Source organism: Mustela lutreola, chromosome 17, assembly GCF_030435805.1.
Source record: "Mustela lutreola isolate mMusLut2 chromosome 17, mMusLut2.pri, whole genome shotgun sequence".
Taxonomy (NCBI): Eukaryota; Metazoa; Chordata; class Mammalia; order Carnivora; family Mustelidae; genus Mustela; species Mustela lutreola.
In genome coordinates this window covers 43,452,774-43,478,638 of record NC_081306.1, presented here as the reverse complement: position 1 = coordinate 43,478,638, position 25,865 = coordinate 43,452,774, and the positions used below count along the sequence as shown (strand labels likewise).

Here is a 25,865-nt window from a genome sequence, read left to right as displayed (position 1 = left end):
GGTGTGGGCCAAGTTCGGGAGGCATTCTTTTTAAAGATTTTTTTTTTTTTTTATTTATTTGACAGAACACAAGTAGGCAGAGAGGCAGGCAGAGAGAGAGGAGGAAGCAGGCTCCCCGCTGAGCAGAGAGCCCGATGCGGGACTCGATCCCAGGACACTGAGATCATGACCCGAGCCGAAGGCAGCGGCCCAACCCACTGAGCCACCCAGGCGCCCTCGGGAGGCATTCTTGAGAAAGGTGTGAAATTCTGCGGTTGGAGCCCAGCAGCGCTATCTGGAAAGCGAGGGTGCTGGACACCAGGCGGACAGAACCGCGCACCTGTTAGGGTCAAGGGCCTAAAACGTAAGTCAAGGCAGCAGCCACGGCCAGAGGACCAAGGTGCCAACCCCCAAGCCCCCTGGGAGCCAGGGACCCCACTGGGAGCGCCTCGCACCTCGCCTTGCCCGCAGCACGTGCCGCCCGCCTGCCGCGCTCCCCTGCCCGCTTGGGGACCGAGGGGACTCCCAGGGCGCCCAGGGACGGCCGCCCGGGGCGGGGCGCGCAGGCGCGCTGAGGCCTCGAGCCCCAAGAGGCGGGCGGGTGCGCGCGCTTCCTCGCGCACGCGCGCACGGAGGGGGCGACGGCCGCGGTGACGCTGCTGCGGCGGGCGGGCGGCGGCGCGTGAGGCGCGCGATTCCCCGTGTCTTGGGAGCAGTGTCCCGGCCCCCGCCGCTCCCGCTGCCGCCATGTCGGGCCGGTCGGTCCGGGCCGAGACCCGCAGTCGGGCCAAGGACGACATCAAGAAGGTGATGGCGGCCATCGAGAAAGTGCGGAAATGGTGAGGGGCCGGACCCCAGGGTGCCGCCGGGGTCGCCGGCCCAGGCCCACAGGAGCGCGGGACTGGCTGGCGGGGTGGGAGCCGACCGGCGGACGCTTGGGGGGAGGGGGGCGCGCGACAAGGCGGGAGGAGGGCGCAGCTCGCGTCGGCGTGAGGTCAGAGGGCGCGCCGGCTCCCACCAATCAGGGGGGCGCCCGGCTCGTGGGCCCGCCCACCTGCCCGCGGGCCGCGCGTCTCCCGGCGGGGCTGCGGGCTTCCGGCTGCGCGGGGGGCTGTGGGGCTGGGTCCGCACGCAGGACCCCGCCGCTTCCTCCCCGCGGTCGCGGGTCTCCGGAGCCCTTCGCGATCCGAGCTGCCCGCTGCAGTAGCTGACGTGTCCGGGGGGTTCCCGCCGGCCGGACCGGGCGCTCTACGTATCCGTTCGAAGCTTGCCGAGAGCCGCTCGCGGAATGTGCCCCGAGCGCCGGCGTGGCCGTCCCGGCCTCGGAGCCCCTGTCTTCCCCCGGTGCTGGGCCGCGCGGAGCCTGCGGGGCAGGCTCGTGCTGCGCGCTGGGGAGGGAGTGGAGAGCTGCCCTCGCTCGGGAACGGCTTGTGTCCTGTTCCTTGCGGGGCCGGTCGCCCGCCTGTCCTGGACCAGGAACTCCGACGGTTTACGCGGTTCACGTCTAACACCCACTGCTCTGCTCCAGCCCTTTCTCTGGCTGACTCCGAGTCAGAGCTTTAAAGCCCGGTTAGGGGTTAGCTCCCTCCAGGAAGCCTTCCTTCCCAAGACCTCCACCCCTATAGGGAGCATCATTACCTGGGTTTTTTTGGGGGGGGGGGGGTTGTTTATTTGTTCAGTTCTCCACAAGTTCCTTATCTCGTATATAAGGGTTCTATATTGGTTAAATAATGATTTTTTTTTCCCCCACCTCCAAATCTAGGATTTTTTGGTGAAACCTAAGAACCACCACACCTTTCTCTTTTGGCAGTCTCTACCCGCAGATCCCCCAGCCCCCAGCCCCCAGCAGCCTAGGCCAGATGACCTCCTCTCTCCCCTGGAACTCTTACTTAGCTCGCTTCAGCTCTTGCCCCATTACCCAGTCCATTCCTCATACTGCTCTCAGAGTGATTTAACTTTTTTTTTTTTTTTTTAGATTTTATTTATTTATTTGACAGACAGAGATCACAAGCAGGCAGAGAGGCAGGCAGAGAGAGAGAGAGAGAGGAGGAAGCAGGCTTCCTGCTGAGCAGAGAGCCCGATACGGGGCTCGATCCTAGGACTCTGGGATCATGACCGGAGCAAAGGCAGAGGCTTTAACCCACTGAGCCACCCACTGAGCCCTCAGGGTGATTTCATTTTTCTGGAGACTAAATATTGCCATCGCCCTCCCCTGCTGTAGAAACAAGGCTTCCGTGACTCTTCCTGATCTTAGGTTAAAGACCAGATGGTCCTTGCCATCTCACCAGACTAGCCTCAAACTGCCCTCTTTCTGGGAGTTTCTTGTCATCTTTCAGCTGGAGCCACATGCTGCCTGACATCCTCTACCCTCTTTTCCTCCCTGCCTAGTTAACTCCTAGCTCTGCATAAAACTCGCTTTCTTAAGGGACACCTTTCAAGATCCCTAATCTAAATCAGGTCCCCTTCATAGAACTTTCCACGATTGTATTAGATTGAATTATAAGACATTTCCTGTATTTGACTTTTTAACTTAATAGAAGGGGCAGTTTGATGTTGTCAAACCTAATGATTGACTATGGAATGAGCTGTTTCCAACTTGGAATGAGGCTCTGTGAATCTAGGATCTGCACATCTTGCTGCCTGTGTCCCCAGGGTCTAGCACAGGGTCATGTGTAGTATTCGCTGAGTAAAGGAGGAAGTGGAATGGTCTGTCCAGGAGTGGATTTTGATTTTCTAAGTCTGTAGTTCATTCTTCTTTCTGTGTGCTGAACAGCATCGTCAATATCAGCATTCACAACAGTTCCTTTTTTTTTCTTTCTTTCTTTCCTTTTTTTTTTTTTCTTTCTTTCTTTTTTTTGTTCTTTTTTGTAACCTCACATTTGGACTTGAAACTTTTAGGCTCCCCAACTCTGCTTGTCCATTATCTGGTTCTTATTCAAGAATGTCACTTGCATGTCCCCAAATGGGGAAAATTTCTTTTAGCCTTAATTTTTTTAAGGCTTATCTCAAACGTAGCTTTCTCTGTAAGATAAAACCTTAAAGCAGTCTTTGCTTTAAGGTTTCAGAAACCATTGTAAGGCTTGGAAGCACCCCGTCCTGTGCCTGCAATTCTTTCTTTCTTTCTTTCTTTTTTTTTTAAGATTTTATTTATTTATTTGACAGATCACAAGTAGGCAGAGAGGCAGGCAGAGAGAAAGGAGGAAACAGGCTCCCCGTTGAGCAGAGATCCCGATGTGGGGCTCGATTCCAGGACCCTGAGATCATGACCTGAGCTGAAGGCAGAGGCTTCACCCACTGAACCACCCAGGTGCCCCGCTGCAGTTATTTCTAAGTGGAATCATGTTTCAACCACAGTTGCACAGAGGTCCTAGGAACTCTCCTTCCATGCCATAGCCCAGTCTTTCAGCCTTCTTCTCAACTTCCTTTTTTTTTTTTTATAAGTACTACAATGATTTGATGCTTTAAAGTTTCTCTCACTCCCCCCCCCCCTTTTAAAAAAGATTTTTATTTTATTTATTTGACAAGAGATCACAAGTAGGTAGAAAGGCAGGCAGAGAGAGGAAGGGAAGCTGGTTCCCTGCCGAGCAGAGAGCCTGATGTGGGGCTCGATCCCAGGACCCTGAGATCATGACCTGAGCTGAAGGCAGAGGCTTTAACCCACTGAGCCACCCAGGTGCCCCTTTTCTCAACTTACTTATCACCATGTATCACGATGATGCCCTTACTTAGTTTTTTAGTCCTATGTGCTGCTATGTGGGACCATGTCTTATACATTCTTTATCTCCTGTAGGGCCTTGTGTAATAGGGCTTTATAAATACTAGTGGAATTGAATTAATTTTTTTTTCAAGATTTTATTTATTTGAGAGAGAGAGCACGAGTGGGGAGGAGAGGGTGAAGCAGGGTTCCAGCTGAGCAAGGAGCCTATGCAGGGCTCAATCCCAGGACCCTGGGATCATGACCTGGGCAGAAGGTAGCAGTTTAACTGACTGAGCCACCCAGGTGCCCCTGAATTACTTTTTGAAAAATAAAGAAATAATTCCAGGTAGATACCTGAGTGTGAAAATGTGCTGGTACTCAGTACGGATGTAGTATGTGAGGTAAAAAGGGCTTTGGGGAGCGCCTGTGTGGCTGAATGGGTTAAGCCACTGCCTTTGGCTCAGGTCGTGATCCCAGGGTCCTTGGATCGGGTCCCGCATCGGGCTCTCTGCTCAGCAGGGAACCTGCTTCCTCCTCTCTCTCTCTGCCTGCCTCTCTGCCTACTTGTGATCTCTGTCAAATAAATAAATAAATTCTAAAAAAAAAAAAAAAGGCTTTGGTACACTGAGAAAAGGGTAGTAGGGGGTACAGAGCCAAAGGAATTTGATAGGAAAGTCTTTCTGGAAGGGATGATTTGCAAGGTAGGATGATAGAGGTATAATTTGATGGAAAGAAGTTTAGAAGATGTTTAAGATTGAAGGAGATTGGGGCACCTAACTGGCCCAGGAGAGGATGTTCCCCTTGATGTTGGGCTTGTGAGTTTGAGCCCCACGTTGAGTGTAGACATGACTGAAATAGAATAAACTTAAATTTTAAAAAATATTTAAAAAGATTGAAGGAATGATCCACTGAGAAGTAGCAAATCACATGAGCAAAAAATCTGTTCCATTATCGGTTTTAAGAAGTGTTTTTCTTTCAGGGAGAAAAAGTGGGTGACCGTGGGTGACACGTCCCTTAGGATATTTAAATGGGTTCCTGTGACAGACAGCAAGGAGGTAAGTGTGGAAGAAAATCAAAACAACAAAAAGGTACCGTTTATTTCCTTTGGTTCTTTCCTTGGTTGTCTCTTAATTATAAAGGAATTTATTACCCAAAATTGAGTTGAAAGTACTTCAAGGCACCCTTGGAGGTGGTCGATCCATGCCAAGCCTCTCTTTCTGTATTATTTTCCTCCTTCATTCCCTTTTCTTAACCCTTCCTTTTTTTCCAAGGCTTAGTGAACCACAGCCCAGACCTGCTTCTTGTGATTGTCAATATGGTTTTATTGGAACACAGCTATGCCCAGTGGTTTCCTCATCGTCTGTGTCCGCTTTTGAGTTGTAACAGCAGAGGCGAATAGTTGCCATAAGACCTAAACTCCTGCAAAGCCTAAAATATTTCTTATCTGGCACCGTAAGAAAAAGTTTGCTGACTGCTGCTCTTACCTGCCTAGCTATCCGCTATAGTGTATTATACGTGTTTTATGTATGTATATACTTTTCGAATCCCTCTTCCCTGGGTTTATGTGGATAGCAGTGTATTCTTGAAAGCTACATAGTGCTGGGGCACATGGGTGCCGCAGTCAGTTGAGCGTCCAACTCTTGGTTTCTGCTTGGGTCGTGAGCTCAGGGTGGTGAGATAGGACCCTGGGGCGGGGGGGCGGATAGAGCCCCCTGGGCTCTGCACTCAGTGTGGAATCTGCTTCACATTCTCTCTCCCTTTCCTTCTGCCCCTCCTGCTCATGTGCTCTTAAGTGTTCCGTCTCTCTCTCTCTCTCAATTAAATAAATCTTTAAAAAAGAGAAGGAAAGAAAAGTACATTGCATTGCATGGTATTTGTATCTTAAAATTTATAGAGCATTGTGCTAAAAACTTGTTTCTTTTCTTTTGTTCAGCCTTGTTTTTGAGAACCGTCCGAGTTTCTGTAACTGTAAATAGAGTTACTGCCTTTGCATCTTGCATTGTGTTCTCTTACACGCAGTGACCGCATTCACCTACACCTTCCCCGCGTGGTGAACACCCAGATTGTCTCCAACTTGTGTTCCCAAATTGTTTTCAAAAAGCTCAGATTTAAAACTCATACAGAGGGCGCCTGGGTGGCTCAGTTGGTTAATCGACTGCCTTCGGCTCAGGTCGTGATCCCGGAGCCCCAGGATCGAGTCCCACATGGGGCTCCCAGCTCCGTGGGGAGCCTGCTTCTCCCTCTGACCCTCTCTCCTCCCGCGCTCTCTCACTGCCTCTCGCTCTCTCTCAAATAAATACATTTTAAAAATAAATAAATAAAACACACAGAAAAGAATGTAAGTCCTAAATATATGGCATAAGGAAGAAACATAAAGCTAGTACCCTGGTAGAAATCATGCAGGTTAAAACATAGAGCATTGCCAACTTCCCGAGAGACCTCTGCTGGACTCGTCCCAACTTCCCCTCGCGGGCCCAAGGGTCTTTCTCCTACTTTTGCTTCTCTTACCACTTCTCTGCTCATTTGTAAACACTTCTTTCTTTCTTTCTTTCTTTTTTTTAATTTATTTATTGGTCAGAGAGAGAGAGCGCACAGGCCGACAGAGTGGCAGGCAGAGGCAGAGGGAGAAGCAGGCTCCCCGCTGAGCAGAGAGCCGGAAGTGGGACTCAATCCCAGGACACTGGGATCATGACTTGAGCCGAAGGCAGCAGCTTAACCAGTTTAACCAGCTTAACCCAGGCATCCCTGTAAACACTTCTTTAACTTTATATATATATATTTTTAAAGATTTTATTTATTTATTTGACAGAGAGAAATCACAAGTAGGCAGAGAAGCAGGCAGAGAGAGAGAGAGGGAATTAGGCTCCCTGCTGAGCAGAGAGCCCGATGCGGGACTCGATCCCAGGACCCTGAGATCATGACCTGAGCCGAAGGCAGCGGCTTAACCCACTGAGCCACCCAGGCGCCCTCTTTAACTTTATATAAACAGCATCATAAATGATCTGTTTCGTGTGTCTTTTTCTGCACAGTGTAATGTTTGTAAAATTGATCGATGTTTGTCCCTCTCCAGTGTTGGGTGGGATTTTATTATGGGCCCGGACCATGAGTTACCTCTCGGGTCCTCCTGTAGATGGCTATTTGGGTTATTCCCAGAAATCATGCTCCTGTGAACATTCTTATTCATTATGTGGGTCAGCAGATACGTGGGTTTTCCTAGGATATGTTCCTGGCAGTGGAATTGCTGGGTCTCGGAGTCTGCCTGTGTCAACTTACAGTCGTTCATGCCGAACTCTTTCTATTCCCACCAGAAATAGGAGAGTTCGCATGACTCCCCATTCTCATGAACAGTTGGTATTGTTTTTTATAGGTAAGGAACTTGTGCTTTTAACTTGGTGACTAAGTATGTAATTACTAACAACATGGAGCACCTTTTCAACGTTTAGGGTTGAACGTCTCCGATTTCCTGTTTCAGGAAGTGTCTCTTTCATCCATTTGCTTGTTTCTTCCTTATGACTTGTAGGAATTCCCTGTGTTCTAGACACAAAGTCTTTATTGATTCTCTACTAGGCAGACCTTTTTCCATTCCACGTCTGCCTTTGCACTTTCTTTAGGCTGCCTTGAGTCACGGAAGTTGCTAATTTCAATGTGGACAAAATAATCTTCTCTGTTACAGTTAGTACTTTGAAATGTTTAAATTCTCCTCTTCCTTCGAGGCCACAGAGGTAATCTTCCATATAGTCTTCTACAGGCTCATTATTCAGTTTCCCTTTACAACACACCTGGCATTGATTTTTGTGTATTTTGAAGTCGGAGCCCAATTTCATTTTTTCCCACCTGGATGTGCATTTGTTCCAGTGCCATTTATTGAAAAGACTGTTCTTTTCCTCCTACTCTTTAGAGCCCCTTTGTCATCTTTCTTTCTTTTTTAAAATTTTACTTATTCATCTGAGAGAGAGAGGGAGAGCACAAGCCGGGGAAGTAGCAGGTGAAGAAGCAGGCTCCCCACTGAGCAGGGAGCCAAACATGGGGGTCAGTCCCAGGGCCCTAAGATCATGATCTGAGCCAAAGGCAGATGCCCAATCAACGGAGCCACCCAGCCACCACCCGCCCCTTTGCCATATTTCAAGTGTCTGAGCGTGGCTCTGTTTCTGTGTGTTGCCTCCAGCTTTTTGGGAGCACAGATGACTAGAGTGACCAAACCTCAGAGCATCCTTCTGGATGACTTGTGGGGTAGATGCCCGGGAGTGGGATTGCTATGAAGGGTGTATATACCAATTGTTTTTAATAACTTCTGCCCAAAGTGGCTCAGTTGGCTAAGCTTCTGCCTTCTGCTCGGGTCATGATCCTGGGGTCCTGGGATCAAGCCCCATGTTGGGCTCCCTGCTCAGTGGGGAATCTGCTTCTCCCTCTCTCTCTGCCTGCTGCTCCCCCTGCTTGTGCTCTCTCTGTGTCAAATAAAAAAATAAAATCTTCAAAACAAAACAAAAACACAGCTGTTGCCCGATCTCTCCCCAGAAGGGCTGCACCAGTGTAGTTAGTACACTTCCTCAGGAGTGCCAGGGCCTTCCGGCTTCTACAACTTCACTGGCATATGGTACGATCAGTCCTGCCATCCTGTTAGTTGTCTTTTTTTTTTTTTTTTTTTTTTAAGATTTTTAATTTATTTATTTGACAGAGATCACAAGTAGGAGAGATGCAGGCAGAGAGAGAGGAGGAAGCAGGTTCCCTGTGGAGCAGAGAGCCTGATGCGGGGCTCGATCCCAGGACCCTGGGACCATGACTTGAGCCGAAGGCAGAGGCTTTAACCCACTGAGCCACCCAGGCGCCCCAGTTGTCTTTTTTATTTCCCGTGTTCCTGATTACTTGTTGTGAGGTGAATGATTTCATCTCTTCAGATTTCCTTTTTATCCACTTAAATATCGTCTTCTCTGATTTCTTTTGCTTACTTTTGTATTGGGTCTCCTGTCTTTACCTTTTGATTTGCATGGATTTGTTGGTATCCTAGATATAGAAAGCTCCGGTCAGATTGTTACCCTGCAGGTGTTCTGTCTGACATGTCACCTCTCTGATAACTTTATCGATAATAGGCCTTTCATTTTTTTGTGTCAGATTCATCAATTTTTTCTTAAGGTTTTTGCTTCTTGAGTCTTGTTTCAGAATTATTCTACATTGCATGATCATAAAGGACATCTCCATCTCCTGTTACGTTTTGTATTTTTTTTTGTTAATGATGGAGATATGAATCTAATTTTAATTTTCCATTACACAGAGGGCTATCTGCCCTAATACTGTTTACTATTACTATTTACTTTCTCTCTTGATTTGTGATATCATCTTTGTTGTATACCATATTCATATCTAGTCTGTTTTTGAGCTCTCCATTCTCTTTTTTTGTTACTTATTTTGTCCTGGGCTAGAGAGATTTTTATTTATACTATTCTACTAAATTATACCAAATTATATTGATTTGTATATATTTTATACTAAATTATACTAAATTTAGTATTAATACTAAGTAGGACAGATTTTCTCTCTTGCTGTAGGTTTTTTGGAAAATAGCCTTTATCAAAATAAAAATTCCCTCCTCATTTTAGTTTCCTAAAATTTATTAAAAATTATGAATAGATGTTGGACTTTATCCAGCTGCCTTTCCTGCATTTAATGAAATGTTCATGCCATTTTCCTCCTCTAATCTGTAATCTTTTAGTAGGGTGAATTATATAATAAAGTTTCTGATGTTGAAACTTTTACATTCTCGTATGCATAAGAGAAATTCTAGGGGCGCCTGGGTGGCTCAGTGGGTTAAAGCCTCTGCCTTCGGCTCAGGTCATGATCTCAGGGTTCTGGGATCGAGTTCAGCATCAGGCTCCCTGCTCAGCGAGGAGCCTGTTTCCTCCTCTCTCTCTCTGCCTGTCTGCTTGTGATCTCTCTCTGTCAAATAAATACATTAAAAAAAAAAGAGAGAGAGAGAGAAATTCTACTTGGATATGCTTTCTTTCCGCCTCGTAGAATGCAGTGTTCAATTCACAGATACTTCATTTAAGATATTTACATTGGTTCCTAAGTGAAATTGGTCTAGATTTTCTTTTATTATCCTAGCTTTACCTTGTTATAATATTAAGATTACATTCACCTCCTGAATAAATTAGGCAATTTCCCCTCTTGATTTCTAGAACAACTGGTGAAAATGAGAAAGTTTGGTAGATGTCATCTTTAGTACTTTCTGGGCCTTCATTATCATCATGGTAGTTTTAATGGTGATTGATGCTTTTCGGTTATCTCTGGTTTTGGTACTTATTTTGCCTTTTATGTATTCCTAGAAATTTATCCATTGCAAATAGGCCATTGGTTCTTTAATAAGTCTCGATGCTAGGTCCTCACCTTTCTTCATTTCCCAGTTGTATTTAGAAATGGGGCAGGGCACTTTTTAGTTGGCCAGTAATGCTAAACTTTTGGCAGTGGATGGCTCAGTCTTGTATAATGAGGAATTAGTTGGCCCATTCCAATGCCAGTGACACCTTGAACACTGATCAAGAGTTTTCACATGTGCTGGTGTGAAGTTATTTGTGATATTCTTTTTTCTTTTTTTTTTAAGATTTTATTTATTTATTTTACAGGCGAAGATCACAAGTAGGCAGAGAGACAGAAAGAGAGGGGGAAGCAGGCTCCCCACTGAGGAGAGAGCCCAATGTGGGACTCGATCCCAGGAACCTTTGATCATGACCTGAGCCAAAGGCAGAGGCTTAACCCACTGAGCCACCCAGGCGCCCCCAAAGTTTATTTATTAGAATGATTTTTCTTTTTTTGAGTATATGTGCTACCAAGGCAAGCACTAATAGAATGATTTTTAATTTCTAGATATATGAGATGTTTTAACTATCTTTTTAAATTTGGTGTACTGATTTTATTGAATTAATAGGATATTAGTTCTTTGGGATTATTGGGACTTTTTTTGTGATCTTATCTGGTACATGATTGGTTTTCAGACCACTCACTTGTGATTAAAACAAATATATTCTCTAGGTATGACTTAAACAATTGAAGCATTTATTATGTTAACCCAAATCTTGTGTATCATTGCTTATTGTTTTGTGTTTTTGTCCTATTATGTTTCTGAGAAGGGTGTGTGAAATTGTTGATATATTTGCTGCTTCATGGCTGATGGGTCACTTGTCATGTTTTGTTTGAAACTGTTTTTGATGTATTTATACGATTATGCCATTGTTATTATTTTGTCATGTTTGGTTTTTTTTTTTACGATTTTATTTATTTATTTGACAGAGATCACAAGTAGGCAGAAAGGCAGGCAGAGAGAGAGGAGGAAACAGGCTCCCTGCTGAGCAGAGAGCCCGATGTGGGGCTCGATCCCAGGACCCTGGGATCATGACCTGAACGGAAGGCAGAGGCTTTAACCCACTGAGCCACCCAGGCGCCCCTTATTATGTCATCTTGACCTGGTGTTCATTTTACCAGTATATAATGTCCTTCTTTATCCCTTATACCCCAAATTTTTTCTCCTCAAATTCGATTTTATTTGATATTACAATTTCTACCCTGTCTTCTTTTGATTTATGTTTGGTTTAGTGTGTCTTGAAATTCTCTTCTGTAACCTGTTTCGTGTTTTTTGTTTATTGGGTGTATTAGCATTAGGTTTCGCTGTGGGTGACAGAAAACTCAAGATAGCAGTGGTTTAAGAAGTTTATTTTACTCATTTTCTTAGTCGTCTATGGCTAGTGCTTAGAAGCTTGTATTCCGGAACTGGTGTGGTTCTGCCCCAGAAACCTCCAGGGGCCCAGGTTTCTTCCAGGCTTTCTGCTCCTTTTTTTTTTTTTTTTTAAACTTTAAAGAGAATAATGAGAATTATTAATAAATTAATTTTAGTTTAACATACCATAAAATTTACCATCTTAACCATTTTTTAAATATACAGTGTTTTTTTATGTCTACATGTACAGTTTAGTGGTATTAAGTACATTCACCTTGTGCAGTGGTATTAAGTGGTATTAAGTACGTTCACCTTGTGCAGTGATTCTCTAGGCTTCTTCATCCTGCAAAACTAAACTCTATACCATTAAGTAACTCCCCGTTCCTCTGAGCCAGTTTTGACCTTGTATTCCGAGGTCAAGATCCAGCCATTTATTCTACACATTTAGGCTCTAACCAGCAGAGCAGAAGGATGAGCAGATAGAATTTTCGTCATTTTTAGTAGGAGTCTCCTAGAAATTGCCTCAGAACTTATGTATTTACCGTGTGTGTTTGTAATAGCTTGTGTGGCATCTAGCGGCCAGGACGGCTGGGGAAGTTTGACCACCTAAAAATTCTATTAATATGCACAAAGAGTTTTGCCATAATACACTCTTTTTTTTTTCTCTCTTTGCCTCATAATGGCTAGACAAACTTTTCTTTGCTGATTAGAAAGTTCTGCATTCTGTTTTCATTTTTTTATTACCTACTTCTAACTTAATAAGACTTCTACTTCCTGTTCTTCCATGTCAATGTATGAAGCTTATCAAAGTCTGCATTACCCTTGGAACCTGGTAACACCCGTAACACATTTTTTTTTTTTTTTAAGATTGTATTTATTTATTTGAGAGGCAGAGATCACAAGCAGGCAGGAAGGCAGGCAGAGAGAGAGGAGGAAGCAGGCTCCCCGCTGAGCAGAGAGAGCCCGATGCGGGACTTGATCCCAGGACCCTGAGATCATGACCTGAGCCGAAGGCAGAGGCTTTAACCCACTGAGCCACCCAGGCGCCCCCCGTAACACATTTTTAACCGCTACTCCTTCCCTCCTCTCCTACTTCCATCCCTACTCTGTCCTCAGTTTTGACTGGAATTTCAGATCAGATATTTCAGTTCTTACAAAAGTTTCTTGTTTTAGTCACTGCTGAGTTAGACAAAGTAAATGTGACATATTATATACTCTTTGCACCTATTTTATCATAGCTTTCTCCTAGATTCATTTTTCTTGCTGCAACATACCTTCCAAGAGTTTTGTCAGAGAGAGCTTTTGTGGGGAAAACTTTCTGAAAGTATCTTTTTACTCCTGAAAATATCTTTGTTTCACTTTTATGTTTACTGATTATTTTACCCACGTCTGAAATTCTAGGTTTTCCTTCAGCATTTTGAAACTATTACTCAATTGTTGTGCTTCTGGTGTTGCTGTTGAACAATCTAGTGTCACACTAATTCTTCTGGATTCTTCCTAGGTGGTCTTGCATTCCTGGAAACTTCTGGAATTTCTTCCCTGTCTTTGCTCTCCCAGGACTTCTGTAAGACTATCCTGTGATGTTGATATCTAGCTTCTTTATTTTTCCTTTTCTTATCATTTGTTTCATCTCTTTCTTTCTCATGTACTCTTGATTTCTCAACCAAGGTTTTGCTTGTTTTCAGCTGTATCTATTTCTGCTACTAGACTCTGTCGCTTCATTTTTATTTTCAACAATTACATTAACCATACCAAATTTCCTCAATTGGTGGTTCTTCAAAACAACTTTCCAGCATCCTTATCTTTCTGAGGAGACTATGTTTTAATTTTTTTTTTCATATTTTTTTGAGAGAGAGAGTGTCACACCTGAGTTGGGGTGGAGGGGGGGGTTAGGGGGCAGAGGGAGAGGGAGAGAAAGAATCCTAAGCAGGCTCCACACTGGGCCCCGAGCCCAGTGAGGGGCTCAGTCTCATCACCTGGCGGTCATGACCTGAGCCAAAATCAGTAGTCAGACGCTCAACCACCAGAGCCACCCAGGCGCCCCGAGACTTACGGTTTTATGTAAATTCTCATGTCTTCCTAGCCTCCTCCTTCTAGTATAGCTTCTTCTATTTATTGTTTTTAATGGTGCTTGTTTCTTCCAGTGTCGCTAGTGTTTTCTGTGCACTTATTTCTTATTTCCTGAGAACTCTGAGCTGCCTTGGTTAGCGATATGTAGCTGAGGGTGGATGTAAGCCCGGCCTGTGGTTTTCCTTCCTCCCGGTGAATTTAGGTCACTGCGTGAGCTTTAGGATTCAGCCCTTCCCTCACCCCTGCTCCCTCCTCCCCTCCCTCCCTGGGAGTTCCCTAGTACCAGTCTCCCGGGTGCTGCCTTTGTCTGGGAGCTGCTGTCCTTCCTGGTCCCTGCCAGCCCCAGGGAGCTGGTGGGTGAAAGTTAGGGCAGCTCTGCTACCACTTTTGATTTTTTCATCCAGTCCTGGCTCTAGTGGTCCCATTACCCACAGGGGCCCAAGGTCAGGCAGTTAAATCTCTTGGGCTTGTGAATGGGGAGTCGCGGGCACTGGTAGAAAGTCCTTCCCCGCCCTAACCCAGTTCTCACATGTAAGCCCCTGGCCCTTGCCTAATTCCAGTTCTCCCTGCCCGGGACCCAGCTCCCTTTGTCTCCCAAGGGCTTCTCCCAGTGTTGGCTCAGGCCCCCGAGTTTATCGTCCCTCCAGCGGTCCGTGGTAGAGGGCCATCCTCTAAGGACCTAGTATAGACCTGCCAGATTAGGAAAATGGGAAATGACAATCAAATTGGTGAAGAAGTGGGAAGGATCTGAGGGACAGGGACATCACTGACCAGAGAGTAGATTGGCACAAACTCTACGTAGTGTATATTTCAAAGTTTTCAGCAGGACGCCTGGGTGGCTCAGCTGGTTGGGTGTCCGACTCTTGGTTTCGGCTTCGGTCATGATCGCAGTATCGTGGGTTCGAGCCCCACTTCGGGCTCTGCTGCTCAGTGTGGAGTCTGCTTGGGATTCTCTCTCCCTCTCCTACTGACCTCCGCCCCGCTCAAGCACATGCTCTCTCCAAATAGATAAATTTTTTTAAATCGTGTTTTTGTAGTTTCTGTGGTGAAGTGTGATTGCGTTAAAATCATGTCTGCGTATGAAAAAAGTGAAGGGAAAGTGGTTCGTGAATGTGCAGCTGATTGACGGCGGGTTTGAGAGTAACAAAAATTAGATTTATGTATAACAAATAGACATGTATAAAAAGCATAAAATAGTAAATTTGAGCTTTCTCCCAGATTTCAACTTTGGGCTGTTGGGGTGCTCTCTTTTGGAAGTGTTTGGATGGATTTATTTCCTTTCCTTAGGGCTCACTCCTCGCAAGCTAGTGCTTACCTTTGCCCTGTGTTTCCCCACGTGTGTAACCTACATCGTGCTTGACGGAAATGGTGTTACAGGCAGAGGTGCACATGGGGTGGTCATTCTGGGTGGATGGCTTGACTGGTCAGTGATCAGGCTAGCGCGGCCTCTTTGTCCTGTCCCTACTTGCCTACGTATAAAGCGACTCTTTCCTGGGTCCGATCAGAGACCCATTTTTCCTTTTTCCTGCTGTGCTACCAGAACAGGAATCCTCAAATGGCTACTCTGTATTTCTCTTCCCTCCACATAGGGATAGGTGGGGTAGAGCATTTGGCTCAGGGCAGAAAGCAGAAGAGAAGTGCAGGGAGCGCTAGTGGCAGCCCGCGTGTCTGCCTCTCCCTTCTGAGTCACGATATTAGCACCGGCAGGATCCGTTTTACAAGAAAGAGCAGAGACCCTGAGGCTTGGGGACACCTTATCCAGAATTCTGTTATTCCTTGGGTCCTAAATCCTCACACTGTTGTCGTCACTCCTGTTCAGTCCTAATCCAGACCTCTGTGGTGTCTCCCACAGCACCCTTCTCCCTCTCTGTGGGTCTCCTGCTTGGCTCTGTCACATTCCTCTTTTTTTCCTTTTCTAGAAAGAAAAGTCAAAATCGAACAGTTCAGCAGCCCGGGAACCTAATGGCTTTCCCTCTGATGCCTCAGCCAATTCCTCTCTTCTTCTTGAATTCCAGGGTGAGTTGCATCCTTCTGTCTTCCTTGCAGGAAAAAGCAGCACTTAGCTCTGAACCCATTCGTGACGGGAAGAATAGTTCCACGTGCCCCTTCAGTGCCTGCTGCTCTACTGGGATCTTGCTGGCACTTTACATCAAGTCTTTTCCTTGAAGCCTTACAACAACTGTGCAAGGCAGATGATCGGAGCTTCGTGTTCCATTTGGGGAAACCGAGGCTCAGAGGGGTGAAGTTCTGTATCTCAGGGTACATAACCAGTAAGTGACAGACCCCGTGTTAGGCTTTCTGGCCCAGAAGCTCTCTTCTCAGATGGTGTGTTTTATGACGATAGTGCCTTGGAGTAGGCCGCCCAAAGCCGGGGCCTCTCCTGTCCACTTTCAGCCAAGTTTCACCTCCTGAATCAGTCTTCAGGAAACGTCCCGCCTGCGTTGGCCCTGCGGTCCCCGTACTAGCTTCACACCGGGGTGGTGGCTGCTGTTCAGAAGGACTTGCCCTGGAGTTTCTTGTTTTTATCCTTACCTCAGCCTGTGATGTAGCGCAGGCGGTTATCATCAGCCCTATCGAAGGAAGCCGATGCTCAGGGAAGAAGTGTTTGCCTGAGCTCAGAAGTGACAGAGCTTTATTCTTTGTCTAGTAAAATGCTGCTTCTGTTTTAGCGTAGAAGATCCTGGTCTTTGTGGGAGTAAAGACTAGACAGGGCTTCCGATTTTCCCTTTGGAACAAGACTGGGAGCCTGCAGGTATCCACTCCCCAAGGTCAGGGAGTATGACAGAGGAAGGGGAATGCCAGGGAACGGGTTTCTAGCTATGTTTGGGGTGTCCAGTAATCACTAAAGCTCTGGGAGACATATGAAGGCCCTTTTCCCCAATCTGGCCACCATCCCGCCCGTCCCTTTCATTCCGTGAACATTTGATGAACGCCTACTGTGTGCCAGGTACTGGGTAGCACACTGGAGGTCCCAGGACGAGTGAGCCACAAAGCCTGCCTGCACAGCGTGGAATAGAAGGAAATCGGCGTGTAAAATAATGAGTGTGGGTGTGCGTGGGATACAACAGAAACGTGATAGAGGAGGTGGTCATTTCCACCCAAGGGAGCCTGGGACACAGGCTCACAGAGGACGTGGTGCTTGAGCTGAACAGTGCTCTGTACTGGGGCTTTCCAGGAAGACTGGAAAGAGCAAGTCCTGCCGGACACCTGTGCGTGAAGCGGGTCTGCGCAGCTGGACGATGGGTGGGCAGTGAGCCTGGAGGTCAGACGAGATTCTGTAGGTTGTGATAGGGCCATCTGTGCCTGCCCTGGGGAAGCCCCGGAGTTTGGATTGTATCCTCCGGGCAGCAGGGAGCCACGGGAGGATTTAGAGTGATCCCCCCGGGGGCGCCTGGGTGGCTCAGTGGATTAGAGTGATCCCCCCGGCACCGGTGAGAAGGGCAGGTGGGAGAACAGGAGACTGAAGGAGCGGCCGTTGGGGTGTGGCGGGGCGCCGGTCCGAGAGCCGGAGGCCTGCCCCAAGGTGGTGGAGTGGAAGGAATTAACGGCCATGTCAGAGCAGTAGGACGGGTCAGCTCCGGGGACCAGCTGCTGCCGGGGAGGGAGGACGTCAGGGGGTGACTTGCAGCCTTCAGACAGACCTTCCCAGGTGGGAATTTCTCGGTCTTCAGGTGGTCAGGTGGCCCCCGGGGCTGCTGAAGGGCCTGTGTGACCACCTGCCGGTACCACCACCTTCCTTGAGATAGCCAAGAAGGCTGCGCAGACTTTAGCATTTTCTACTCACCCCGTGTTGAGAAAGGTTGAGGGCACAGCTGCGTCCCTCCCTTCCATTGGACGTGAGACAATACCACGTCTAGACTCTAATTGGTGGGTAATAAAGAAGGGATTGCCAAGCCTATCCTGACCTTCCTGAAATTTAAATGTTGCATAAACCTAAAGATTCTGGCTGCCTCTGGTGCTTAGAATGTATGTTATGAAAAAGAAAATGTTTAGATTATTCAACTCAGACTGGTGACTGTTTGCCCTACTTTCGTCTGTTCTGCCTTTGGCTCAGGGCGCGTCTGGGCAGCGATCATTCCATTTGGTTGTGCCCATGGCTGCCTGAGGAGGCACCCGGCCCTCTGCTGTGAACTGTTTCCTTCAAGAAAAATGACTACTCTCAGCTGTTGCCTTTGTCATGTTTGTTTTCAGATGAAAACAGCAACCAGAGTTCGGTGTCCGATGTCTATCAACTCAAGGTGGATAGCAGCACCAACTCGAGCCCCAGCCCCCAGCAGAGTGAGTCCCTGAGCCCAGCACACACGTCTGACTTCCGCACAGACGACTCCCAGCCCCCGACGCTGGGCCAGGAGATCCTCGAGGGTGAGTCGCAGTTGGCCCAGGACGAGCGTCTTGGAGGGGCCTGTACTCTTGAAGTTTCTTTTCTTTGGAGGAAGAGGTTAGAGAAGGTGCCTCTGGCCTCTGGCCTGGCAGCCTTGAGCTATTTGTTAACAGTGTGGGCTTATGAGGGGAAGGGTTGTGTCTTCCCTGCTCGCGGGGTGAAAGAAGAGACCAGGCAGCATGCCCGAGCGGCCGGCTCTGTGCGAGGCACTTTTCCTGTCGATGCCTGGTGTGCTGCTCTGAAACCGCGGGGAATAGCAGTGTAGTCTCCGCTGTGCGGACGAGGCAGTGGAGTCTTAGAAAGCTTAAATGGCCTGTCCAGGGTCGCATAGCCAGTAACTGGTGGAACCGAGGTTTCCAGATTCATGCCCCCTGACTTCGCAAATGATGCTTTTCCCACTGTATCTGGTGCATTTCTTCTGATAACATGTGTTGATTCCCCAGCCAGTGCCAGCCTCACCAGCGTGGCTCTGAGGGAAGCTCCCTCAGCCTGAGGCAGGAGGCCTTGCAGTTGGACTGATCTTGCTGCCTTTTTAGTTTTTGTTTTGTTTTGTTTTTTTAGAGGGGCGGGGTGAGGGAGAGGGAGAGGGAGACACAGAACTTTTTTTTTTTTTTTTAAAGATCTTATTTATGTATTTATCAGAGAGAGAGAGCACACAAGCATGCAGAGAGGCAGGCAGAGGGAGAAGCAGGCCCCCCGCTGAGCAAGGAGCCCGATGTGGGACTTGATCCCAGGACCCTGGGATCATGACCTGGGCTGAAGGCAGTGGCTTAACCACCTGAGCCACCCAGGTGTCCCGAGACAGAGAATCTTCAGCAGGCTCCACGTGGAACTTGACACGGGTCTTGATCTCACAACGACAAGGTCACGACCTGAGCCGAAATCAAGAGTTAGATGCTTAACTGATGGAGCCAGCCAGGGCCCCTGACCTTGCTGCTTTTTCAGAGCCCTCCCTGCCTGCCTCAGAAGTCGCTGATGAACCTCCCACCCTCACGAAGGAAGAACCAGTTCCACTAGAAACACAGGTAAGGAACACTTTGGGTTTTCCAGTTTTGCTTTTTTTTTTTTTTAAGATTTTATTTATTTGACAGAGATCACAAGTAGGGAGAGAGGCAGGCAGAGAGGTGGCGGGGGGTGGGAAGCAGGTGCCCGCTGAGCAGAGAGCCCGATGCGGGGCTCGATCCCAGGACCCTGAGATCATGACCCGAGCTGAAGGCAGAGGCTTTAACCTACTGAGCCACCTAGGCGCCTTGGGTTTTCCATTTTTTTTTTTTTTTAAAGGGACTCTATTGATATGAATTAGACTTTATAGCATTGAGTATAGGGTGTGGAGGCAGCAAGGGAAACTGGCGTGTCCGGTTATGAGGTGGAGGATGGAGTTTGTCTGCAGGAAGGTTGCGGGTGGGCTTCTGGGCTGCAGTTAGGGTGGATGGGAGGTTCTAGTAGAGAGGGGAGGCCCTATTATAATTGCATGCTCTGCTTCCAGGTTGCCGAGGAAGAGGAAGACTCCGGTGCCCCGCCCCTGAAACGCTTCTGCGGGGACCAGCCCGCAGCGCCGCAGACAGCATCAGAAAGCTAGCACCGTCCTGGCGCGCTCCGCCTCCTGGCCCCCTGCCTCTATTTATTGCGTTCTGGTTCTGGCCGTGCTTTGTTGCTGGGGTAAGGGCAAGCACTGGGGTCCAGAGCCTGCACATAGGAGCCTTCTGGGCTGGAAGGTGGGACTTGGGGTCGTGGCATCATCTTCCCGTCCCTGGCACCTGTGTCCGCTTGCTCCTGAGAAGAGGAGCACTCCTGTCTTTTTTGCACCCCAAGGAGGCTGGAGCGGCAGCCATCCCGAGGTCCATCTGTCACCTCCAGGTAGCAAGCAGTCTCTGCTCCAGGACCTCTGGACTGAGCTGCTGGCGCCTCTACAGGAGGAAAGAGATGTGGAAGGCGCCCTCTAGAGAAGAGAGTGCCTAGGTTACTTGAACTTGAATGGAGACTGTACTTTCATGAACCTTCCTATTCTGCTAGGGGCCTGTAAGCTGCCTTGGGAGAAGGCCTGGTAGAGACTTTGGAGGGAAGGGAAGGGCTCTACACGAGGGCGGGAAAGTCTGTATAGGTTTCCTGCTGTCCTGGCGCTTCTGCCCATTCCTGAGTTGTCCTGCCTCTCGTGGGCTCTCCGACTGCGGACGGTCCTTTGTGCCCTGCTGTGACCATCCTCTTCGCCCAACACACACCGAGCTTTCCCCGGTTCTCACCTGTACATTGCATTCCAGCATCCCCTGCTCCTCTGCGGTCCCCTGCCTCCTGCCACAGACTCTGCCCCAGTGAGGATTTGAGGTTCTGACAACAGTACCCACCCCCCCCCAGTACTCCGTCAGCTCAGACTTTCTAGAAAGTTCCCTCTTCTTTGAAATTTGCATGTTTAATTGAACTTTGTGATTTTATTTTTTGTTCAAAAAAGTTTAAGAAAATGGAAATGGGCAACAGTGAGTGAAGACATATTTTAGCACTGAATAGAATATTTTTAAAATTAAACTATTTGAAATATGTTTTGTTGGTATTTGAGTGCTTCATTCTTGAAGGTCTCAGGGGCAGGAGCTAGTGGGGGATGGCTGAGGGCCTGCCAGTTGTCTTACTCCCACAAAGCGGTCTTTTTTTTTTTTTTTTTTAACGATTTTATTTATTTATTTGAAAGAGATCACAAGCAGGCAGAGAGGCAGGCAGAGCAAGATGGGGGAGGGGTAAGCAGGCTCCCTGCTGAGCAGAGGAGCTCAATCCCACGACCCCGGGATCATGACCTGAGCTGAAAGCAGAGGCTCTAACCCACTGAGCCACCCAGGTGCCCCACAAAGGGATCTTCTGATAGAAATGCTTTGGAGACCCGCTTTGACGTCATCATGCAGTCTTGATTTATATTTCTGTCCCTGTGTACAGTGAATTCAGCCAATGTTTGTTTGCTGTGTCTCCAGGTCCTCAGGAGGCACTCAGGAATGTTTTTTGTTTTTTACTTTTTTATATTGTGCTAAAATGCACGTAACATAAAATTTACCATTTTAACCACTTAGAAGTGCACAGCTCAGTGGCACTAAGTACATTCACGATACTGTGAATCCTGTCCCTCAGGAGACCACCCTGGCGAGGGAGTAGACCTGCCTAGAACCTCCTAGAGTGCAGTGGAGTATAGGTGCTGGCGTGAAGCCCATGAAGGTGCATGTGGGATGATGAAAAAGATGTACCGGAAACCACCCTCTTCTCTGGCTGACTTCTGCTTGAGCACCGCCCCTCACTGATACTCTAAGAAACCAGGCTAGCAGTCTCCAGCAGCATCCCGGAATCTTGATGGAGTAAGTAAGGGTTCGAGAAGAAAAAGAGAAGAGGAAGCGTCAAGCAACGACTGCAGATTATTTGCAAATAATTCAGAAAACTCCCTCTGAAAATCAGTAGGCCCAATGCATAGGCACATTCGATTAAGAAAAATAGGTGTCTCTCGTCATTGATATTTTTGAAGGGTCTAGGCAGTTATTTATAAAATGTCTCACAAACTGCATTTATCTATTTTTTTTTCCTAAGGATTGCAGGTGAAATTTTTTTGGTTAGAATACTGCAGAGGTGATACGTAATTTTTCATTGCCTGTATCAAGAGAAACTTTGTCCTCTTGTCTCATTTTTGATAATGCCAAGATTGACCATTTGGCTAAGGTGTCTGTCACACCTTCCCAGCTTCAGGGCGCTTTTACATAAATAATCTTTTGGGGGGTGATAATTTTAGACCGTTCATTTAGACCGGTGATTTCAGTATCCACTGATGATCTATTTCTGAATCAGTTACTTCACTGGAGTTTGCAAAGTGGTGAGTTTTCTAAATCTTTCTACATTCATTCATCGGCAGCCTTCAGTAGATAACAGATTTCCCTTCTCTTACACTTCCCTCTCTCCCTCTCTGCTTCCCTTCCTTTCTCTCTGAATATTACTACAGGCTTATGGTTTCCCTTTACATTCAATGTGTTCACAATCTGTTGCTGTCATTTTTTTAAAATGTTCAAATTGTCCCAGATTCAGCAGGAATCCCTTCCTGCTGGCTCCTGTGTCCTTTTGACGTGTCCCCATCACTATTGGAGCACTTCCTTACTTTCAGGGACAATGTCCCTGACTCACCTTGACCTTTGCCAGCCCCAGTCCTTTTCCCAGGAGCCCTGGATCCTTTTACTGGGGAATGTATTTAGAAACCTAGATAAACCTGGGCACCTGGGTGGCTCAGTTGGTTAGAAACCTCAATAAACCTAATTTACTGGAGTAGGGGGTTCAAGGGAAGTGGTAGAAAGATTGAAAACAGATCCTGGGGCAGGGTGGGGGGGGAGCTTGACGACCAGGCCAAAGAGTTTGATTTTACTCTGTGGGCTTTAGGGAGTCAACCACCGAAAGCCAAGAGCAGGGGAGTGATTGTAGTGTGCAAATGCCACTGTGAGGAAAGAGCAGGTGGGGGACAAATTGGAACATATGATAGGTTTGCATGTATCGAGAGGACACAGTTCTATCAGTTCAGGGACAGAGTGGTGATAGGTACATAGAAAATGAGTTGAAAAATAGAATGAAGCAAACCAGCAAAGACAAAAGAAAGGAAATGTGATCCGTCCACCATGTGGATCATCTGAATAATACATAATCATGTTTTACAGTGAATAGTGATTTAACCAATTGTAACAATTATTTTTGGAATGTGATCCCGTGTGTGAGGTTTGGGGGGGGGGGGTATGTAAGAGGGTTATGTCCTCATCTTCCATTCAAGAAAAGTCAGCAGCTAATACTAAAACTGAGCAGCTAAAAAAACAGCAACATATATGTTCAGAAATATTTAGAAAATGGAGGTAAAAAATTAGTGGAAATAGCTTTTAACCTTAAAAACAAAACTGTCCTTTATTTCACCAGCAAAATGGGTTAATTCAGGAATAGAAAGTCGCAATTCAGAACCCACAGCTTACAGCAAAACCATAGGCATGTCTACAGAACAAAGCAGAGGAAACCTTGATGGAGGAAAGGGAGAAGTTGGGAAGGCTGTTAGGAACAAGCCCATTGGTGGAAACTGGGAGTTGGAAGTGTGGTGGCTTCTCATTGGCTGAATGCTGACTCTCTCATTGGCTTGGCTGTTGCTGGGGAAGGAGGAAAGCTTTCTTCCTGTTGATGGGGTGGTGAAGTATGGGCTTCTTCCTATAGAAGAAGCATTGATCAGTCTTAAGTTGTGAGAGCTCCTCCTTCTGGCCTTCTGGTTCCATTTTAAATGAAGTTACCTTTTACCATTTTTTTTTTTTTTAAAGATTTTATTTATTTATTTGACAGACAGAGGTCACAAGTAGGCAGAGAGGCAGGCAGAGAGAGAGAGGGAAGCAGGCTCCCTGCTGAGCAGAGAGCCCGATGCGGGACTCGATTCCAGGACCCTGAGATCATGACCCGAGCCGAAGGCAGAGGCTTTAACACAGTGAGCCACCCAGGTGCCCACCTTTTACCAATTTTAACACAGCTTAACAATTTGAAAATGGATGCTTGAGGGAGCAGGAAGTGCCTGGGGGAGCATTCCCCATGGCTGCTTCTTGTAGAAGCATTTGTTGTTTCAAGTACACTTATATGTTTCCTTTTGGGAACTATGCTCATTTTACCATTTTAAAGATATAATTTCAATGTAGTTTAAAACATTTTAACAGAAGAGGGGCACCTGGCTGGCTCAGTTGTGCATAGAGCCTACTTAAAAATAAATTAAGACATTTTAAAAGAAGAACGTCATTATAGTAGTAAGATTGGGCCAGAAATAATAAAGGCCTGAAGTAGGATATTGTGGGGATGGCAAGAAAGGGATAGTTCAAGATTTCGTGCAGGTAGAATAGACATTATCTCGTTCACCCTGTGGCTGTGGAGCTCGAGAGGTCAAGCCTGAGCCTGTGAGGTTGTGAGTGGGGCACTAAACAGAAATGAAAACCATCCAGATAAAGCAGATGATGGAGGGAAAGAAGATGGTGAGATTGTGGGTTTGGGATGTTTTGAGTTTGAGGATCCAACGGGACAGGGAGGAAAAGACCAGCTGGAACTGTCTGAGCAAGGGTTTGTGTCTGAATCAATGGCAGAGGGTTATGTGGCAGGGCACAGGTCCCCATGACACAGACCACAGAAACAGATCTTCCTGACTGAGCTCATGTCCTACAACTACCCAGCGGAGATCCACGTAGAGAAATGAGCTGTGCTTCTCTAGACAGTTTTATTCTTCCAGCTAAGCACCCACAGCTGACTTGGAGCAGTAGAAGCTTTGGTGCAGATAGCCAGAAACGACACATTTTAATCTCTGCCCCTTTTTATTAACTTGTTTATTCAAATGTTGGGGAAGAAAACACGTTGAGCAACAAATTTTGCTACAATTACAATTTTAAGAAGCCTTGAGCATTTAGTGAAAGCGGATGTGGGCTGGAACAATTGGGAAAAGGCATTAGGAAGGAAGTGTGGGATTTAGATGCCCAGAGGAGAAAAAAGTACATTTCCGGCAGTCAGTAGGAATAAAGCTGATGAATTCTGGGAATTAGAAGGAAGTAGTCAACTTGGGCCTTGCTCGGTCAAGAGCTTGAAGACTGAACAGGAAGAGTAAACTCAGTAGAGTTTTCTTCTTCTTCTTCTTTTTTTTTTTTTTTTTAAAGATTTTATTTATTTATTTATTTATTTGACAGAGAGAGAGAGAGATCACAAGTAGGCAGAGAGGCAGGCAGAGAGAGAGGAGGAAGCAGGCTCCCCGCTGAGCAGAGAGCCCGATGTGGGGCTCGATCCCAGGACCCTGGGACCATGACCTGAGCTGAAGGCAGAGGCTTTAACCCACTGAGCCACCCAGGTGCCCCCTCAGTAGAGTTTTGTCTGCAACAGGAGTCAACAAAAATATTAGAGCAGGAAACTGATAGTTACATTAACTTAGTCTGTTCTGTTTTTTCTTTCTTTTTAAATTTGTTTATTTTTTTTTTAAAGATTTTATTTATTTATTTGACAGAGAGAAATCACAAGTAGTCAGAGAGGCAGGCAGAGAGAGAGAGAGGAGGAAGCAGGCTCCCTGCTGAGCAGAGAGCCCCATGTGGGACTCGATCCCAGGACCCTGAGATCAGGACCTGAGCCGAAGGCAGCGGCTTAACCCACTGAGCCACCCAGGCGCCCCTGTTTATTATTTTTTTAAGTAAGTTTTACGCCCAAGGTGGGACTTGAACTCATGACCCCTGCAATCAAGAGTTGCATGCTCTACTAACTGAGTCAGCTAGATACCTCCGACTCTCCCATTTTAGGTCTCTGCCTCACCACCAGCAGGGCTGGGCTCTAGCCTACAGTGGCTCCAAGCCCTGAAATGATTACAGTCCCTATTCTCATGTGCAATTAGGAGCTTTTTTTGAAATATCAACATTTTCTAAAATGTGTTTCTTAATGTTTTTGGAGTCCTTACTCTGTGTGTCGTCTCCTGTTAGGTACCTGGTCCTACAAGTGTCCATCCGGTTGGATCTCCCATGATCTTATTATATTTGGGTTCCTTCCAAGTGGTCGCTCCAAGCATCACACGCTGTGACCAGGGTGATCTCTTCCTTTGCCACTCATCCCTTGATACTTTCCACCTCAACACCTCTGAAGTTTTAGGTCTGCTGTCCTGAATTTACCAACTCGGCCCTGCTGCTCCTTCTGCCGAGAACGTACATCTCTCATTTCTCTGCCTAGGGAAAATGCTACTTATCTTTTCACAATCAACTCAAATGCTCTGTCTTCTGAGGTTGCTCCTAATCCTCCTAGAAGAAAAGGCTACTGAAGAAGGACATTCTCCCATCTCTGCTAAAGGTTCAGAAGAGCCTCCATAGCGATGGTGTCTGACCTGGAACTTAACACTTTCCTGGGGCTGGGGGGTGGAATACGTCTCACCTCAAGATGAGAAGAAAAGGAGAGAAGGGCCTGGCACTGGCATGCGCCACGGCTTTCAGGGACACCTCAAAGTCTAGCTCTGTTCAAGGACAGGATGGCAGGTACATTCTGAGGTCAGTGATCTTTGC

At 47.0% G+C, this 25,865-nt stretch overlaps 1 protein-coding gene across 2 annotated transcripts; it reads left to right on the top strand.

Annotated features, from left to right (window-relative positions):
• The first annotated feature begins 593 nt into the window (after positions 1 to 593).
• Positions 594 to 20,366, top strand: BCL7B (BAF chromatin remodeling complex subunit BCL7B). 2 transcript variants are annotated; one of them, XM_059155454.1, is made up of 7 exons: positions 594 to 818; positions 4,656 to 4,731; positions 12,883 to 12,945; positions 15,371 to 15,467; positions 17,643 to 17,813; positions 18,778 to 18,857; positions 19,319 to 20,366. In XM_059155454.1, the coding sequence occupies exons 1-7, from the start codon at positions 727 to 729 to the stop codon at positions 19,409 to 19,411; spliced, it is 672 nt and encodes a 223-aa protein (XP_059011437.1). In that variant the 5' UTR covers positions 594 to 726; the 3' UTR covers positions 19,412 to 20,366. The 2 variants fall into 2 exon arrangements, with proteins under 2 accessions (XP_059011437.1, XP_059011438.1); XM_059155455.1 differs by lacking the exon at positions 12,883 to 12,945 and having other exon boundaries at positions 595 to 818.
• Positions 20,367 to 25,865: the final 5,499 nt, after the last annotated feature.